The following is a 19,947-nucleotide window of genomic DNA, read 5'->3' as shown; positions in this document are numbered from 1 at the left end:
AGAGAATGAGAGAGAGCAAGCACATGAGAGGGGGGAGGGTCAGAAGGAGAAGCAGACTCCCTGCCGAGCAGGGAGCCCGATGCGGGACTCGATCCAGGGACTCCAGGATCATGACCTGAGCCGAAGGCAGTCGCCCAACCAACTGAGCCACCCAGGCGCCCCCCATTGTTATTATTTATATGGTGATAAGATTAATATTAATAATATGGCATTGGGCATCAAGCATCTACTATCTGCCAGAAACTCCCCTGAGGTTTTCATGAATTCTCTATTTGTTCTTCACAATAAAGACTTATAAAATAAAAGACTTATAAACTTATATAAAATAAACTTATAAACACAATAATGATTACAGTCATTATCTTCATTTTACAGAGTAAGATACTGAGTGCCGGTGATCTAGGTAGATCACGGGTCTGATAAGTACAGATCTAGGACTCAAAGGCAGGATGGTGGAAAGTATGCAAATATGCAATGGTATGTTTTCACATATTCTGATAATACACAAACAGTCCCAGATAGAGAAGTGAATAAAGATTCATCTCACAAAACAAAAATTTCCCAGGTCTATAGGGCCCCACAGAGAAATTCTGACTGTTCTCTGGGGGATGATGAAAGAACTCCTAAGAGATACACTCTCTGATATTATAAGAATAGAATCATTCTCATGCTCATCAAATTCAACCACAGTTGCAAATACACTTGTCTCTTTTTCTTTCTGGACTTCTTTGGCCAGTAGGTCACTGCAATAATTAGTTTCAAACTCAGTTCAGTCCTTAAACATTCAGCAACTTCTTATTATTTCCTGCTTTTTGTCCCAGTTATCATAGCTAGAAATACACTATTTTAGTAAAAAGAGAGTCCATATGGCCACATTGATACATTTTATTTTAAATGCAATTACCCATAACATCCCATAAACCTGAGCAACAATTTGGAGATCAGGTGTTCCTAATATCTAGTACTGAATATTAATCACTTCCAAAACTTAATGGCTTAAAACAATTACTTATTTCATACTGTTCTGTGAGTTGGCTGAGTTCAGCTGAAGTGGTTCTTGTTTGGGGTCTCACAGTTAGAGAGCGGCTGGGGCTAGGGTTATCTCATGTCTGGTGCCTGTGCTGAAATGGCTGGAATAGCTAGGGGCTGACTAGACAGCCATCTGGCTCTCCATGTGGCCAGCCGAGCTTCTTCATAACATGACTCTCCTGGTACAATCAGCCTTCTTACATGGAAGATGACTGCACTCACAATGAGCATGCCAGGATGTTATAATTAGAAACTACCAGTTTCTTAAAAGCTAGACTTGGAAAGAGACACAAGGTCACCATGTCATACTGTACTGATCCAAAAGTCACTGAGCTCACTTAGATTCCAGAGGTGGAGATGAGACCCTATCAGTCAATGAAAAAAAGGTCAAGTGATTTATGACCACCTTTAACCTATGATACTAAATTCTTGGCTGGAAATAAAGCCTTAATCTCTTACTATTATTATTTTTTTAATTAATCTCTTAAAAATCCTAAAATTTACTTTTAAATATGTTAACTTTCTAATTGTCTAAAAGGAGAAAAACAAAAAGTATTGAAATTTAATGTTTAGTCATTGTTCGTAGGAAGAAAGTAATTTATATTCTATTCGAAATTTAAGTTTGAATTAGCCTATAACTAATACATAAGGTTGACCAGGGGTTCAAGTGTACTTATTCATATTAGCCACTAGTCTGAAAATTTGATGGACGGTGTTATTTGGGGATTATAGCTTCAATTCCATTCAGAAGAATTGGCAAAGATGCCAAGATTCAAGATTAGAGGGAAGAAAATGGCAATTCTTTCATAATACTTAAAATTATTTTGAAAAGTAAGAATTTATGATAGACTGCATAGCAAATAATATGCTCCTTTTGAATGACTTTATAATGATAGTAACAATTTTCATGCACTTCCATGGGAGAATTTTTCTTTCCATAAGTATTTTTTAATGACTATTTAAACAATACTTGATATTCACACAGAATTTAAACCACACTATAATGGCTTGATTCACTTCATTAGTAAGTCTGTGGGAAAACCAGTGGCCCCTTAATTTGGGACTAAAATGTTTCTTCCTATAGCCTTTAATTTAAATTCCCAGGGAGAAACATAGGATATGAGTCTTTAAAGTTACATATATGAAGTTAGGTTATCTCAAATCCAGTTTTAATAGCACTGTTTTTATGCTGAATAAAATTTATGATCCAATCCACAAGAGAAGCTGTGCAATCAATGATAAGAAATAGGAGCTGTATGAGTCCACCATTGAGAAAGAAGACAGATAAAGTGTATATATATATACTATAAACTACTGTGTGGCAATAGGAAAAATATTGAATAGATATTTAAAAAGTAACATAGATCTTAAAATGTAATGCTGAATAGAAAAAAATAAGAAAATTGGATCTATATAATGATACAATTTATGTAAACTAAAAATCCACACAACAATATATGTACAGTCTTTGCAAGAACAAATATAAACACAAGGATATACCTTAAACACTCTAAGATTGCTCATAAGGGTGAAGATATAGGAGGGAAATTGCAGATAAAATCAGGTAAATTATTTTTTTAATAAACAAACAGAGAAACTTTGCACTGGCTAATAACATGATTTGCTACAAACTCGATAGGTATGCTTGATTTAGTCCTTTTCACCAAGTAAAACAAATTATGACCCAATTACTATCATCTAGTTTTACGTTATAAGTGACTAGATATTATAGATTCCATTCTACAGACTGATAAATACAACTACTTACTGGTTAAATGTCATATTGGACAAAGGAAACTATTAGAACATCACTGTATATAAAAAATCAGTCATTTTAAAATAATATCTAATGTGGAACCAGAGGGAAGCCTGCTAGAATCTTCCAAGATCTAGTCACACCTTTCCAGCCCAAGTTAATGGGCTCTTTAAAGCATATTTTAAAGGTTGCCCTATGTCCAAACAACTGCTTGAAGAGATTGATCATAAAGATAGAGTAAGTCAGAGAGGATTCTGGGAATAGTGGAATAGTAAGCACCAGAAATCTGTCTCCCCACCTAGACTACAATAGCACTAACAAAATCTGTCTGGTGCAACTATTTTGGGACTCTGGAGACCATGGAGGGTTTGTAATCTCTAAGAGAAGGCTTGGAGGGTCGATTGTGGTTAATTTTGATCAATTTCAGCTCTTGGCACAATAGCAGCAACCTGGTGCCTACTCCCCAGCCACACAACAGGCAGCCATATGGGCATTCCAGGAACAGCTTATATACAATTTCTAAAAACCACAGTGGTTAAAAAGGACACTGTCTTCCAAAAACCAGGGATCTGTACTCTGATCACTGGCTGGTGCTTCTAATCACAGAGATGTAGACAAAGAGGCAGGTGGCCATTTTTGCTGTACCTCCCCCGACTATTGCAAGCCCTTGCCCTATAAAACTCTTAGAAGAAAACATGGGAAATCTTCACAGTATTAGATTTGGCAATCATTTCTTGGATATGACACCAAAGGTATAGGCAACAAAATAAAAAACAGACAAATTGGACTTCATGAAAATTTAAAAATTATGTACATCAGAAGACACTATCAGATTAAAAAATAAACCCACAAAAAGGGATATAATATTGGCAAACCATATATCTGATAACTGATTAATATCTAGGATATATAGATAACTTCTAAAACTCAACAATAATAAAAACCCAATTTGAAAACAGGCAAAGGACTTGAATAGACATTTCTTTACAGAAGATATACAAATGGCCTATAAGCACATGAAAAGATGATCAACATCACTAATCATTAGGGAAATACGAATGAAAATTACAATGAGATACCACCTCATACACCTTAGGATAGCTACCATTAAAAAACAAACAAAAATAACAAGTGTTGACAAGGATGTAAAGAAATTGGAACTCTTGTGCACTGTTGGTGGAAATGTATAGTTGCTGTGGAAAGCAGTATGGTGGTTCCTCAAAAAGTTTAAAATAGAATTACTATATGATCCAGCAATTCCACTCTGGGTATATATCAAAAAGAATTGAAAGCAAGGTCTTTAAGAGATATTTGTACATCCATGTTCATAGTGGCATTATTTAAAGTAGCTTAAACATGAAAGCAACTCAAGTATCCGTCAATGGATGAACAGATAAATAAAATGTAGTATATACATATAGTAGAATATTATTCAGCCTCAAACAGGAAGGAATTCTGATATGCTACAAGACAGATGAACCTTGAGAACACTGTGCTGAGTGAAATAAGCTAGTCACAAAAGACAAATACTGTTATGATTCCACTTAAATAAAGTACTCAGAGTAGTCAAAATCATAGAGACACAAAGTAGAATGAAGTTGCCATCAGCTGAGGGAGGGGAGAATAGGGAGTTATTGTTTAATGGGTATAGTGTTTCAGTTTTACAAGATGAAACAAGTTCCAAAGCTAGATGGTGGTGATCCTTGCACAATATGAATCTATTTAATACCATTAACCTGTACAGTTAAAATGGCTGAGATGGTAAATTTCACGTTACATCTATTTTACCACAGAAAGCAGGAGGAAAGGGGAAGAAGGGGAAGGCAGGCTCATAGCAATCACAGATCTATTACAACTCTTGAAATACAGCTAAACACACATCAGTTCCTTGATTGAAGCCAGACCAGTTGCCTGAGAATGATTTACCATGGCCATTGGCTTTGCCTTCTGGCCCGTGTTTAGAGCTGAATAACTTTCTTTGTCTGCTTCATGTCTATAGAAGATTGAAGACCCACAGACCTCTTTTCATTATAAGATGACTCTGCTCCTAATGTTCTAGTATACGTTCTTTAAAAGCAAGGTGGGTTTCTTGCTTATCAAATTATAATCCATACCACACTGCATATGAATGAGCTAAAGCTGAATCACCAAGGAAAGGAAAAGCTTATTTATGACATAGCTGGACAGGTGTGAGAATTTATGTTAAAATTGAAACTTCATAATATAGTCAATAATAATGCTTTTTTTTTTAAAGATTTTATTTATTTATTTGACAGAGAGAGACACAGTGAGAGAGGGAACAGAAGCAGGGGGAGTAGGAGAGAGAGAAGCAGGCTTCTCACCGAGCAGGGAGCCCGATGTGGGGCTCGATCCCAGGACCCTGAGATCATGACCCGAGCCGAAGGCAGACGCTTAATGGCTGAGCCCCCCAGGTGCCCCAATAATAATGCTTTTATACATTTTTCTAACATGGATCTATATGCAGAAGATTTTAATTGTTGATAGCATTATGTAAATTGGCTGCAAATCTAAAAGAACTTTTGAAGAACATTTTGTTGATATAGATGAATTCAGTTAATTTTATATTTTGCAATACTCTTGAATTCAATATTATCACAAGAGTTATCACAACAATTAGTGAATTAACTTAGACACAAATTTAAAACTGGTGTTTTGGGGCGCCTGGGTGGCTCAGTCGTTAAGCGTCTGCCTTCGGCTCAGGTCATGATCCCAGGGTCCTGGGACCAAGCCCCGCATCGGGCTCCCTGCTCCGCGGGAAGCCTGCTTCTCCCTCTCCCACTCCCCCTGCTTGTGTTCCCTCTCTCACTGTGTCTCTCTCTGTCAAATAAATAAATAAAATCTTTTAAAAAAATAAATAAATAAAACTGGTGTTTTTCCTTTAAATTCATATCAATTCCTCTAAAAACTATGAATCAGTTTTATCAATATGAATGTAAATGTTAAAGGAAAATGATTTGTGTTCTTAATTAAGTTTTTGGAAAACTTTTAAGTATATTTCAAACAATTGGGGTATATAAATCTTCTTTTTCAACTGTAAGTTTTCTGAAATTTAAATACAGATCAAGTATATCCAGTGAAAATTTAGTGTCCAGCTTGAGATGTGCTATAAGCATAAAATCTACATTGGATTTTAAATACTTAGTACTTAAATACTTAGAAGATTGGAAAGTATCTCATTAATAATACTTCTATTGATTAATTGTTGAAATGTTAATATTTTGATAGACTGCATTAAACACAATATATTATCAAAACTAATTTCACCTATTTAATCTTATATGTGATTCTGTGTCAGTTTCAATTTATTATCTTTGAGCTCCAAATTTACTCTCCAGTATCTGCTCTGTAAGAGTGGACTGGATTCTTTTTATTTTTTTTTCAATTTTATGTATTTATTTATTTGAGAGAGAGAGAACTTGAGCGGGGAGGAAAGGGAAGAAGCAGGCGCCCTGCTGAGCAGGGATCCCGATGCGGGACTCGATCCCAGGATTCTGGGATCATGACCTGAGCTGAAGGCAGACACTTAACTGACTGAGCCACCCTGGCACCCTGGACAGGATTCTTAAAGCATTTTGCCTTTACAACAGTCCATGTGCTTTCAAGTTTTGTCTGAGGGTGTTAGACAGACATTGCCAGGATGAAGGGGACTCCTCTTCTTGATTCCGAATGCTGAGCTTTTGGTGTTTATCTTGCTCTTGTGGCATAGTCATCAACAGTACAGGTGTTTGAGGTGGTGGTGCCCTGCCCCAGCCAAATTTCTAGAGTACACAGTCCCTCAGCAACCTCAACCTTGGAGTAGTGCCCCCCTGCCAAGATTACCCTTCCTTGAGTACTCTCCCTCAGCTCTGGGGTACCTTTTATAGTTTTCCTTACATCTTCATAGTTATTCTTTCTCAGCTCAATAATTCTTTATATTAAGCTTCCCCTGCTTAAATTACTATGTGACTTATGTCTCCTAATTGGACTCAAACTTATAGGGTACAGGCAAGAAAATTTTTAATCACATATGTGGCCTACATTATATTTATTTTAGGTAGTGTTGCTGTAGAGCATATAACTAGAGAAGGCAAGGGGAGAGGAAGTGGCAGAAATTTTTGAAACCAATGATTTAAATTTTTTAATTATATTTAAATAAAATTAAGAACTAAAAAATTTCAAGCTTCAAAAGACAAATGAAGAACTTAAAGTGAAACTTCAAAATGGTACCGAAATACGACTCAACCTACTAAGATTCAAAGATTTTTTTTTTTTTTTAAAGATTTTATTTATTTATTTGACAGAGACAGAGATAGCGAGAGCAGGAACACAAGCAGCGGGAGTGGGAGAGGGAGAAGCAGGCTTCCCGCCGAGCAGGGAGCCTGATGTGGGGCTCGATCCCAGGACCCTGGGATCATGACCTGAGCCGAAGGCAGACGCTTAACGACTGAGCCACCCAGGCGCCCCCTCAAAGATTTTGATGGAGAAAATCTGGAAGTCTTACCTGAGAGGTCACAGTATTTATCTCACTAAAAGGGAGTTTAAGCCATACCTCAACTGAAGAGAAGAATGGAGAGGGAAGAGGTAGACATGACCAAAAAAAAAAAAAAAAAGGTAGGAGTAAATTGGAAAGTCTTTATACAAAATAGGTACATTTGGAAAAGGCCAATGTGATATCAAAAATGATACCAATTTGTACAGTTAAGCCACGGTCAAAATAAATATGAATATCTGAAAAAAATGGTTTACCCCTTACAAACTTCTAGCCCAGGTCCCAATTAGCAAAAATGAGCACAAATTAAACCACAAAATAAAACCACATTTTAAACTTCTAATGTGAATTTAGATAAGCAACAAATATTCAGATATAAACAATCTACTGCTTAGAAATCTGTGATAGTCCTTAGAAAAAGGAGTAATCATTATTGCCTATTAAGAACTGCCCACCAAACTGTTTAAAATTAGGTGGAATCTCACTGATTGTTAAGACAATACCTAATACTGTCTATATGAGCAATGTTATAATCATATTGATTTCATGTTTGATGGGAGACATATCTAATACTATTAATTAGTCAAAAAATCCTAATTAATTTGTTCTATGTGATCTAAAAATGCATTTGGAGATTTCAACATAAATAAATGAACATCTTCATAATATGAGATAAAGACATCATATCAATCAATAACAATAGTCAGCAAAGGACGGGAAGGAAATTTTACAGCAATGTAAATTCCAGTGTACTCCAACTATAATTTCAGTCATGCAAGGACCAGAATATTAAGCCATCAAAAAAATAATCCATGAGAAAACTGCTGACTCCATGTTTTTTTGTCCTAAATAAAGCCCTAAAAATATGTTTCAGAAAGTTTGTTTAGTATTATATAACTACTTCGGTTATGTGGTTTTCATATTTTTTAGTCTATTTACCAAAACCACTGGTCCTACATTTAATTGCTCATCACACAGAAAGGTTTTCTAAGTTTCCGAAATAATAGAATCACACTAAATTTCATCAAAGTTTAAGATGAGAATTGCATTAGGTTACATACAGATGATAAATGTAATCAAGACACGTTTTTAAAAGCATGCTCTGTATGTGTGATCCACTAAAAAAAAACTAATTTAAAATTATGATATGAAGGCCTTTTCCAGAATTACCAAAAGCAATTAAGGCAATTACAAACTGGATTCCACAACACTCTACCCACATTCAATGTTATATACATAATCTAAACAACATGGAGTTCCTAGTGGCACAAAACCAGGACACTGATTTCAAGAAATGTATAATGGAACGCCATGGGCCAGAATTCTAAGCTGATAAAACAACTTTTTTTTTTTTTAAGATTTTATTTATTTATTTGTCAGAAAGAGAGAGAGAGCACAAGCAGGGGGAGCGGCAGGCAGAGGGAGAGCAGGCTCCCCGCGGAGAAAGGAGCCCGACGCGGGGCTCCATCCCAGGACCCTGGGATCATGACCTGAGCCAAAGGCAGACATTTAACCGACAGACAAGTATCCCTGATAAAACAACTTTTAAGGTTTTGGGAATTCCCAGTCTACACCTCAAGAACCCAGATGTATTCTCAAGCCACTAACAGCCACATTCTTCAAACCCACTGGTCTGTGATTCTCACTTCTGGGAGTGTACCACTCAGTCTGCTGAGTAATCACACCTCTCATCAACTCTGGAAAGCTAAAAAAGTAGCTCAAGGGAAGTTTTCCCTGTTAGAGATACTCTGTTTTGTGTACACGTGTGGATTTTGTTTCCTTTTTTTTTTTTTTTTTTTTGGTAAAAGCAGCCTTACTGAAGTGTAACTGGTAACTGACATATAATAAATTGCACCTATTTAAACACAATTTGGGAAGATTTCACATAGCTGTACATCTCTGTAAAACTACCACAGCAATCAAAATAATAAGCATATCCATCACCTCCAAGTTTCATGTTGTTTTCTAAATCCTCCCTCCCAACCACATATCCTGATTCACTGGCCAACACCGATCTACATTTAGTTATTATGGGTAAGTTCACCTTTTCCAGAAATTTATATAAGTGAAATCATAATATATGTACTCTTTTTTGTTCTGTGTTTGCTAATTCAGCATAATTATTTTAAGATCCATCCGTGTTGTAGTGTGTATCAATAATCCATTCCTTTTTATTACTGAGTAGTATTCCATTGTTTAGACATACCACTGTTTGCTTATCCATTCATCTTTTGATGGACATCTGGATTTTTTCCATTTTGGGGGCTATTAAAGTAAAGCTTCTATGAATATTCATGTGCAACTCATATGCTTTCATGTCTCTTGGGTAAATACCCTAAGAGTGAATAGTTGACTCATATGGTAAGTATATGTTTAACTTTCTAAGAAACTGCTAAATTGTTTTACAAAGTAGTCATATCATTTTACATTCCAACGGGAAGAATATAAGAGTTCCAGTTTCTCTAAAATTTCATCTTTTTTATTTATCCATTCTGATAGGTATATAGTAGTATCTTATTGCGGTTTTAATTTCTATTTCCTTATTAACTAATGATGTTGAGCCTCTTCTCTGGTGCTTTTCGTCACAAATATATTTGCTTTATTAAAGTGTTTGTCCAAAATTTTTCCTAGTGTTTTATTGTGTGGTTTGTTTTCTTACAATTGAGTTCTGATATAGTATTCAATATGGTATTATATTATAGTATTATATATAGTATTAAAAATATACTATATTTTAACTATACTTCCTATGTATTCAGATATGCAATTTGTAAATAGTTTCTCCTAGCCCCATGGCTTGTCTTTTCTTTCTCTTAAGAATGTCTTTTGAAAATCAAAGGTTTTAATTTTGATTAAGTCCACTTTATCAATTTAGTATTTTTATGAATCATGTTTTTAGAGTCAAATCTCAGAAATTTTTGCATAACTCAAGATCACAAAGATTTTCTCTTATGTTTTTTCTAGAAGTCTTGCAGTTTTAGGTTTTACATTTAAGCCTAAGATCCATTTTGAGAAGCATTATATTTCTCTCAATATACATAAATTAAATTTATTGATGAAGAAATACATGTGGATAGGTCGGTGCCCAAAGTTACAATCACAGGTTGTGTGATACAGAAAGATTTTGAGGATCGTTTTAAAATCCTACCACCTGAGATGTTTCACATATATTTTGTCCATTTTTTCTTTGTTTTAAGCAGCAAAGTAAATTCAGTCCTTATTGTTCTACCTTGCCCAAAAGTCCTCTACTCTTTCTTTTTTAAGAGAACTAACTACACAATATCTGTCATTATTTCCTACCTGAAGAACTGGGGGCAAAAAAAAAAAAAAAAAAAAAAAAAGAAGGATGTGGTAGCAGCGGTGTGGAGAATATCTCCCATCAAAAGGCCTATCCCAGGAATTCAAAGAGCCCAAGCATGTATGGAATAAAGAGAAAAGGTAAGAGGTGAGTCTGGAGAGGATGAGAGAGATGAGATTAATGAAGACCTAAATCACATAATGGATTTCTAATTCCATCCTAAGAATAACTGAAGTCACTGAGAGGTTGTAAACAGGATAGTTGTAATTAGATTTGCAATTTTAAAAGAGTCACTTTTAGTTACAGAGTAAAAAATTATATGCATTATAGTGGGGTAAGATATTCAGAGACCAGTTAGGAAATGTGAAACAGGGATGCCTGAGTGGTTCAGTGGGTTAAGCGTCTGCTTTCGGCTCAGGTCATGATCCCAGGGTCCTGGGATGGAGTCCAGCATTGGGCTCCCTGCTCAGCAGGAGCCTGCTTCTCCTTCTCCCTCTGCCTGCTCTGCCTGCCACACAACCAACCCCCCCCCCCCACAGCTTGTACGCTCTCTCTCTCTCTCTGACAAATAAATAAATAAAATCTTAAAAAAAAAAAAAGGAAATGTGAAACATTTGGAGCAGATACATGAATAAAGTAAGTCAGGGGTGTGGGATGACAAGTTCAGAGTGTACTGTGACCACAGGAAAATAATCAGGAACGAAGAAAGCATATTCCTTACATGGTTAAGAGAGATCATGTGAGGTTTAATGGTACATTAGAAGACAGAGGAGTATGGAGAGTCTTTAATGGTATGGAATGGAGTTCATATTATATGAATAACAAATTAAATATTGAGCAAATTGAAGGTTTTGTGTTGAAGAGTATCAGAAAAGTTCTTTAGGTTGGTAATAATATGGCCCATGTGTTAAAAGAGATGAGGGTGAATTTTAAGGACTTTGGAGATAACTGCAGATATTGATTTAAAGCAATAAATTATTTGGGTAAATGTGCTAAAATGGGAATTGAAATCAGAACAAAAATCTCTTTATCTAGTTTTAAAGCCTCACAATTTCTTCACAGTCACTCATTAAGCCAACCTCATTTCTCAGTTCTGCCATATTTACAGATGATTTTCTTTTTTCTTTTTTTTTTTTTTTAAAGATTTTATTTATTTATTCATGAGAGACAGGGAGAGAGAGAGAGAGGCAGAGGCAGAGAGAAGCAGGCTCCCCGCCGAGCAGGGAGCCCGATGCGGGACTCGATCCCAGGACCCCGGGATCATGACCTGAGCCGAAAGCAGATGCTTAACCATCTGAGCCACCCAGGCGCCCCAGATGATTTTCTTATAAACAAAATACTACTCAGCCCTAAAATGTTGTATATATTTTAAGTATCTTTACTATACCACTTTGTAATACTTTCTATATTATGCAAATCATTTCTGACTACATTTAGCATTATTTCAAACCACATAATTCTGATTAAGTTTAGTATCTTAACTATAAAAATCCTATCCATCTATAGATTTATACCCTAGCCTGTTTAAGCATTGAACAGATTAATGACAACAAACTGATTAACAGTCAAATAAAACAAATTAACATCTTCATAACTATCATTATTTATCAATGAAGGCAAAATGATAATAGACTGATGCATTTCCATTTCGCTTTATGGAAAATATTCTTAGGAAATTGAGCTCTGTAGGGAAGAAAATATATTGCGTGCTAAAATTTGAGATTTGGTTTTGACTATTTGAATCAAAAATTGCATTATGAAATGACTACCGATTTTTCCCTGCAGCCTAAATTATGATTATTGTTTTCAAAACCAAAAGGTTACATCACATCAATGAGACAAATGCTCAAGTTCAATAAAATTATTATCACCACAGACTTAAAATTTATAAATGACAATTCAGTAACTATATAGGTGAATATACATCCTTCAGTACACTGTGTGTGTATGATGACTGAAACCAGATTCCATTAAGAAATGATTCACCAGGGACTCCTGGGTGGCTCAGTCAGTTAAGTGTCTGTCTTCCACTCAGGTCATGATCCCAGGGTCCTGGGCTCAAGCCCCGGGTTGGGCTCCCTACTCAGGGTGGAGCCTGCTTTCCTCTGCCACTTCCCCTGCTTGTGCATGCTCTCTCTCTTTCTCAAATAAATAAATAAATCTTAAAAAAAAAAAAAAAAGGAAGAAATGATTCACCATTCCTCAGGAAGTCATTTAGGAGATGGCCTGATATACAAAAACTCCAGGAAGTCATTTAGAAGATGACCTGATACACAAACATAGCACATGAATCTGAGTATTGATTATGTCTTGGCAATATAAGGGTGAAAGAAAACACCCAGCATCAGTTGTGGTAACCAGGCCTTTAAGCATCAGATTTCCAACACTTGCAAGGTGGATAGATGGATGTAAAGAATTTTTCTTTTTGATTTAAGTGATACTTTAACCATTATCTTACAAAACTCAGGGAATCTTTGATGTTCATAGACAGATGAATGGATAAAGAAGATGTGGTAAATACAATAAAATATTACTCAGGCATAAAAAAGAATGAGATCTTGCCATTTGTGACAATACAATGAACCTAGAGGGTATTATGCTCAGTGAAATAAAGCAGACAAAGATAGCATATGATTTCTTACATGTGGAATCTAAAAAACAAAACAGAAACAGAATCGTAAGTACAAGAACAAACTGATGGTTGCCAGAGGGAAAGTGTTGGGGGGATGGGCAAAATAGGTGAAGGGGATTAAGAGGTACAACCTTCCAGTTATAAAATAAGTCACATGGATGAAAAGTACAATGTAAGGAATATAGTCAATAATATTGTAATTAATGTCATATAGTGACAGATGGTAAGGACACTTACCATGGTGAGCATAGTTTAATGTAGAGAACTGTCAAAGAGCTATGTTGTATACCTGAAACTAATGTAACATTGTATTTCAACTATACTTCAATTAAAAAAATTAGAAATATTAAACAAATGTTAGCTGTTATTACTATTAAAAGACCTATTCCATTTTTTAGTACAAAATTTATCTAACTTGACTTTAAGATGATCACATTTTTTATTTGTACAACTTACATAAAACAAGTTTCATAGGCTAATAGCTCAACACAAATATTCCAGTTGTGTTATTATGGATTCTAAATGCATCTCATCTTTCTTCTTGTTGACTGAACTGATTTTATTAGGAATCTAACTTTGATTAAACCCACATAATATGAGGTCAGAAAGAAAGTAAAATCAAAGTAAGATTTCACTAATTAGGCAATATTGCTTTCCTAATCCACGAATTCAACTGTAAGTGCATTAGAGTCATCTGGGGAATTCACTTCAAGTGCTGATTTAATTTTTCTGGGATATTATCACACTATCAATAGCTTTCAATTCACAGCAATTCTGAGATGCAGACAGGATTGAGAATCACTGTAAGGCTTAACCCATGAACCAAAATCTTCAGCATACATAACAATACACTGGATAGGGCAACCTCTGTCTACCATCAGATATTGTGATTCCATAACTCAAGGGTAGGTCCAGAAATCTGTCTTTTAGCTAGCAGGTCATTCTGAGATAGGTGGTGTATAGATCAAGTGAGAATCATCATCCTAAATGCAAAACAAACTTTGTATTTTTCTGATCTGTTTAAGGCCTGTCTAAAGTACACATCCCCAGTCTCAGAGGAAAAATAAGATCTGGAGAGTCAGATAGGAGAGGGAAATCAGAGGCAGGGTGACATGGGAATGCTCCAGCACTTTCATAACTTCCACACAATGTAATGAAGAGCAGTTAAAAAAAAGAAAATACCCAGGTGAGCAGAAGCTCCACCTATGCAAGCTGTATCCACTAGGACTGTCATCCAATAAAATGTCCTGGAATCTGCACCAGAAACTACTTCTCCTTGTGAAGTAAGATGGAGACTAGAGAGAGGCCTTGTGGTCTTTCTAAATGCTAGTGTTTTCTTTGTAATTACTGTTACTACAAAAAGTCTCAGTTGATTCCTTCAGGACTCCAGTAGCACCCTACAAACTTTAATTTTTCATAACTTTAAATAAATTAAGATTCTGAATATGGCATATTTTAAGATATAAATTTAAAACTTCATTCCACAATGATTCCAATATTCATCGAAATCAACTTTCTCTTGTTGGAGAACGAGAACCCTAAAATGGAACATTCCAGACCAATATTTTACTAAGGTAAAATAATCCCCTGCTTTACTCGGGTATTATTCATAGCCATATACTATCAGAAAAAGAGCTGCTCCCTCTGGGTATTCATGATGAAAAGTAAAACTGATTATTTATATGCCAGAAAATGTCTTGGTCTGGACTGAGACATACTAAGAGAAATACTTAAGCTGCAAAGTACGCATACTTTGGATGAGAAGGAACACAGATAATTGGTAAACAGCAGGTGCACAATATATAGTAAGTGTTCCAAGTATTGTATTATACGGTGACCACTCCCTCACTGCTCGCCGAGGTGGGCTCCCCACATTCCACCGAGATGGACCAGCCCCTGTCCGACTCCATCCAGCAGGTGCTGCCGCCGCCGCCGCCCACCATCACGCCTAAGGCCAGCTGATCCTCCTGCTGCGCCGCCCCAGGCCCGCGCAGCGCTCCGCCAGCGCCAACACAGACCTGAGCCCGCTTTCGCCCAGCGAGTTTCAGCACCTCAAGGCCGTGCCCGTGGCGCCAGCACCTGCGTCCCCTGGACGCTCCATCGCCTAGTCCCCGGAGGCGCCTAAGAGCCTAGGAGGCGCCGCCCCCGTTCGTGAGCGAGTCCCTGTCCACCCTATCCCACTCGGGCCCCCTGCCTGCTGCCCCCGGCTCCGCGGACTCCGCCGACCACACGGAGGCCTTTGGAGTCCCCCGCCGCGACCCGCTGACGACGCCTCAAGTCCCGCCCCCGTCTGCCCACCCCGCCCATCATTTGCATGGTGGACCCCGAGGTCGCGGTGCTGTCGCCGCCGCCACTGGAGCAGGCCTGACCACTAGAAACCCTCGGCTATAACCGGAAGTCCCTATCCCGCCTCGACCCTAGCACTTCCGCCCCCAAAGCACCCGTTGACCACTGCCAAAATCAAGGCGCTGGCCGGTGCGTACCGAGCGAGTCGACCAGTCTGCGGCCGAAGCAAGCCCCGCGCCTAGGGAGGTTGGGCGCTCCTGTCCAGAAAGTCCTCAGTCCCAAAACGGCCACTCGAGGCCCCGGTGGGTCGGCAGCCCCGCCCAGCTCCCAGTCTACCTCAGCCTGGCTTACCTGCCCAGTGTGAGCCGCGCCTTCCGGGTGGACGAGGAGCTCTTCCCGCCGGCGCGTGCTCTGCTAGGCCAGCGGCGCCAAGACCAGAGCAAGGAAGCGGGCATGCGCGGGCGTCCGGGCCGTGCTGCTCCAGGGCGAGCGAGCCGCAGTGGGATTGGGACCTACAAAATTTAAAAGTGGGCCACCCTTTTTGATTTTAATATCATGATAACAGTCATATAGAATCCATGGCCTAACGGAAAGGGATATTAATTACGAGATCTGAGAGTCAATGAATAAAAATATGGCAAGAAGACGAGAGCAAAATGGGTAGAAAGAAAAAGGCACAATATGGAACCCTGAAAAAGTCTAAGGCCTTAGAGGACCAACCATTATAATATTGTGTGTGTGTGTGTGTGTGTGTGTGTGTGTGGCATATTTCTTCTCAGATGAGACAAAGAGAATTGACAGTGACTAACAACATGTGGTATTGCTCGCAATGTTGTTTACTTTATTCCAAGGCAACACTCACCAGCTCACATTTTCCATATACTTTCCATAGCATGCCAAGTTCAAACCTGATATCCAAACAAGGTCAGAGTTACCACACTGTGAGCTACAGTTAGAACAAAACAAATCATGCAAATCTTTTTTTTTTCCCTTTTTACAGATAAATTGTCAGAAACTTTAAAAAGTACTTGATAATTTTTTTTCTCTAGCATCTTAACAATTTAGTATCTGATCTTCCCTGCTATCTTCAGTTGTCTACCCTATTATAACTGTACCTTGTAATGACTTGAAAGAAGTTTATCATTCACTTCCTGGTGGATTCCAACTGAAGATAACCAATCTGGAGATAATGATCCCAAGAGCCACTTCAAAGTCAACTGGCCATGGAGAAGAATAACAGATCAAACCATAGTGCAATATCATAAATCCAGGTAGGGGTAACAGAGACTAAATTTTAAAGCCTGGAGAAATAGAGAGATAAACTGGGACTGCATACATTTGTGAGATAAAGTGTGAGGAGACTTGAGAATAGATCTATAGATATGGCCACTAGTCATTTTTAAAAGTCCTTTAACTTAATACTAGTATGTGGGTGAGCCACTGTGGCCCTAAAAGACAAAAGTGGGAAAGGCTCAAATTTGGATCTGAGAAATATGTGAAATCCTGAGGGAATGTATTGAAAGAGATCTAGAAAGAGGATAACAAAAGTGTGTAACAAACCACTTTGCCAAATAAGATGACTGATATGATATTAATGCCACTTGGTTGGGATGAAAGGGAATTTGTTTTAAAAATCAGAATTTTCGGGCGCCTGGGTGGCTCAGTTGGTTAAGCGACTGCCTTCGGCTCAGGTCATGATCCTGGAGTCCCTGGATCGAGTCCCGCATTGGGCTCCCTGCTCGGCAGGGAGTCTGCTTCTCCCTCTGACCCTCCCCCCTCTCATGTGCTCTCTCTCATTCTCTCTCTCTCAAATAAATAAATAAAATCTTTAAAAAAAATAAAAATAAAAAAAATAAAAATCAGAATTTTCTCTTGCCATAGAGTGCTCTGGAGGGTCATCATCCTTCAGGACCCACAGAGATAATGACAGTAATGGCTTCCACCATGATGATGGTTTTCTCCATCCATGATACTAACCAATATGGAGATTCTATAATCCTCAAATGATAGCTATAAGAAGCCACAAAGAGGCTAAAGACAGTGGCAGGATAACCAGAAAACCCTGCCCAAGGAAGGCTGGTGAGTCAAGAAGCAGGAAAATGGTTAGGAACCATTTCACTTCAAAGTCTCACTTTGTTAGTTTTGAAACAGCCAGCATTTTTAAGCTTAAGTAAATCACTTAAATTTAGAAGAGATAATATGGGACAGAAATAAATCTAAATGATACCCCTGGTATCCTTACTTAAAGAAAGTTATTTAATGAAAATATCTAGTGAACCCAACACAATATTCTTCATTGAAGAAAAAAAGTGATAAAAAGCTTCCAAACTCAATGCAAATAAAATTGAACATGTAATTCCACAGAGTGAAAGTTACTGAAGAAATATTGTGTTCAACTCTGTGCTAGGTGCTGATATCAGAAAGATAAAGACATGAGTTAGTGGGAAGCATTGTAACTTGGTAATCAAATCCCTGGTTTCTGACTTATGTTTGAATCCTAACATGAGCATTTACACATTCGTGAACTCAACCTTCTTGAGACTCATTTGGAAAATGGGAAATAAGAGAATCTTCTGCATAAGGCTGTTGTATTAAATGAAATAATATATGCACAGCATTTAATATGTAGTAAGTATTCAATAACATTTATTATTATTACTATTGCAAAATGGTGGGGGGGTTTGTGGGGTTTTTTTAATGGTGGGGTTTTTATTGTTGTTTTGGAGTTTCTTGGGAGGGATAACTCCCCTTGATTACCCACAGGTAATTCCTGTGAGAGATAAAGGGGGAGAAACAGAATTGAGCTGGCAAGAGCTTGAGGCCATAATACTTACATGACATAGGGGCGGGGGTGGGGGGAAGAGGAGGAATGAAAACAACACAGAAAGAACCTCAAACTATGATGCAGAGCTGAAAAAAAGCTCAGCAAACATAAGAGGGAATTCTGAAGCAAATATCATCTATTAGGAAGTCCCATACTAGGTAGAAATGGCCAGGCTCTAGTTCCTTTTGTGCTGAGGCTAACCAGAAAGAGTATAGCCTCACCTTGAATGTTGCAGTGACTCCTAAGGCACTGAGGATGGAGCACGTTGGCGAATAGCAGTCCTTGCAGCTGAAAGAGAAATCCAGTCAGTGCACTTCCATGGTTAGCATTTGGAGTTCATATTCTAATGAGGGAAACTGAAAGTACACAAGTGAAGAAATAAATATACACTGTGCCAGATGTTTTGTGTGCTTTGGAGAAAGATAAAGCAATGCAAGAGTGTTAGGGAGTGCAAGAGAGAGGGAGTACTAGTTTATATAGGATGGTCAGGGAGTGCTTCTCTGATAAGCCAGCATCATCCAGGGACCTGAAGGAAGAGAGGGAACGAGTTATGTGGATAGCTAAGAAAGGAGTATTACAGTCAGATGCAACAGAAATGCAAAGGCACTGGGACAGATTATGTGCCTACATGTTTGAGGAACAACAAAGAGACCAGCATAGCTAAAGCAGAGTGAGGGAAGGGGGAAAATAAGAGATGAGTTCTCATGGGTATTGGGGTGGGAAAATAGTGTATCATGTAAAATGCTGCCTTTCAAGGCATGGTGATAACTTTTACTCCAAGAGAGATAGAGACTTATTCAGTGTCACCAATTGACTGTTAATAAGTATATTAAGATGTTCAAAGCTGAACTTCTGATCTTCACCCTCCCCCAGATCTGCTTTTCCTAGGATCTTTCTCATATCCACTGATCATACTTTCCAGTTGCTCAGGCCAAAACCTTGGGATTACTCTTGGGTCCTTTCTTTTCTTCAAATACCACATACAAACCATCAGCAAATCTTACTGAATATTCTTCAAAATATATTCTAAATATAACCACTGTATATCACAGCAACAGATACCAACCTGGGTTACTGTAAGAGCCTCTGGTCAGGTCTCACCATCTCCTTCTTGTTCCCAGTCAGATTTATTGTCAACACATTAGCCAAAGGGATTATTTTAAACAGTAAGTAAATCTTCAGAAGGGCCCAGCGGATCCTCAACTTATTCAAAGTAAAAGCCAAGGTCCTTAAGTGGTTGAAAATGCCCTACATAATACAACCCTGCCCCATACTACCATACTGACCTCATCTCCTACCATTCTTCCTTCCTCCAGTTCTTTCTGTCTGGTGGCCTCTGTGATGTTCTTTCAGTACTGCAAGTATTCTTCTACCTTATCGTCTCTGAAATGTTCTCCAAAATGTCTCTGCCTGGAACACTCTCACATGATATGCAACCAACTACCTCCCTACTACCTTCAAGTATTTATTCAAATAACACTTTCCAATCAGACTGTTACAAGATAACTCTATTTAAAGTAGCAACATGCTCTGTCAGTATTCATGATCTCACTTATACTAAGCAATTTTTTTCCATAGCACTTACCACCCTCAACACCATAAAGAATTTTTTGTGTTTCCATCTTGTTTACTG

General features: G+C 37.8%; 1 protein-coding gene across 1 annotated transcript in view; it reads right to left on the bottom strand.

Moving 5' to 3' along the window:
* LOC118548991 (uncharacterized) overlaps nt 1–16,643 on the bottom strand; it is a 376,392-nt gene extending 359,749 nt beyond the window's left edge. The window contains exons 1-2 of the mRNA XM_078059356.1: nt 16,606–16,643; nt 15,842–16,002 (exon numbers count right to left, since the gene is read on the bottom strand). Of these exons, the coding sequence (XP_077915482.1) occupies nt 15,842–16,002; nt 16,606–16,634 (190 nt within the window). The 5' untranslated portion in view covers nt 16,635–16,643. The remainder of the gene's footprint in view (nt 1–15,841; nt 16,003–16,605) is intronic.
* Between the last annotated feature and the right edge of the window lie 3,304 nt (nt 16,644–19,947).

The sequence above is a fragment of the Halichoerus grypus genome, chromosome 12, assembly GCF_964656455.1.
Source record: "Halichoerus grypus chromosome 12, mHalGry1.hap1.1, whole genome shotgun sequence".
Lineage (NCBI taxonomy): Eukaryota > Metazoa > Chordata > Mammalia > Carnivora > Phocidae > Halichoerus > Halichoerus grypus.
Note: the sequence above shows the minus strand (reverse complement) of the source record. Positions and strands in the feature narration are given on the sequence as shown.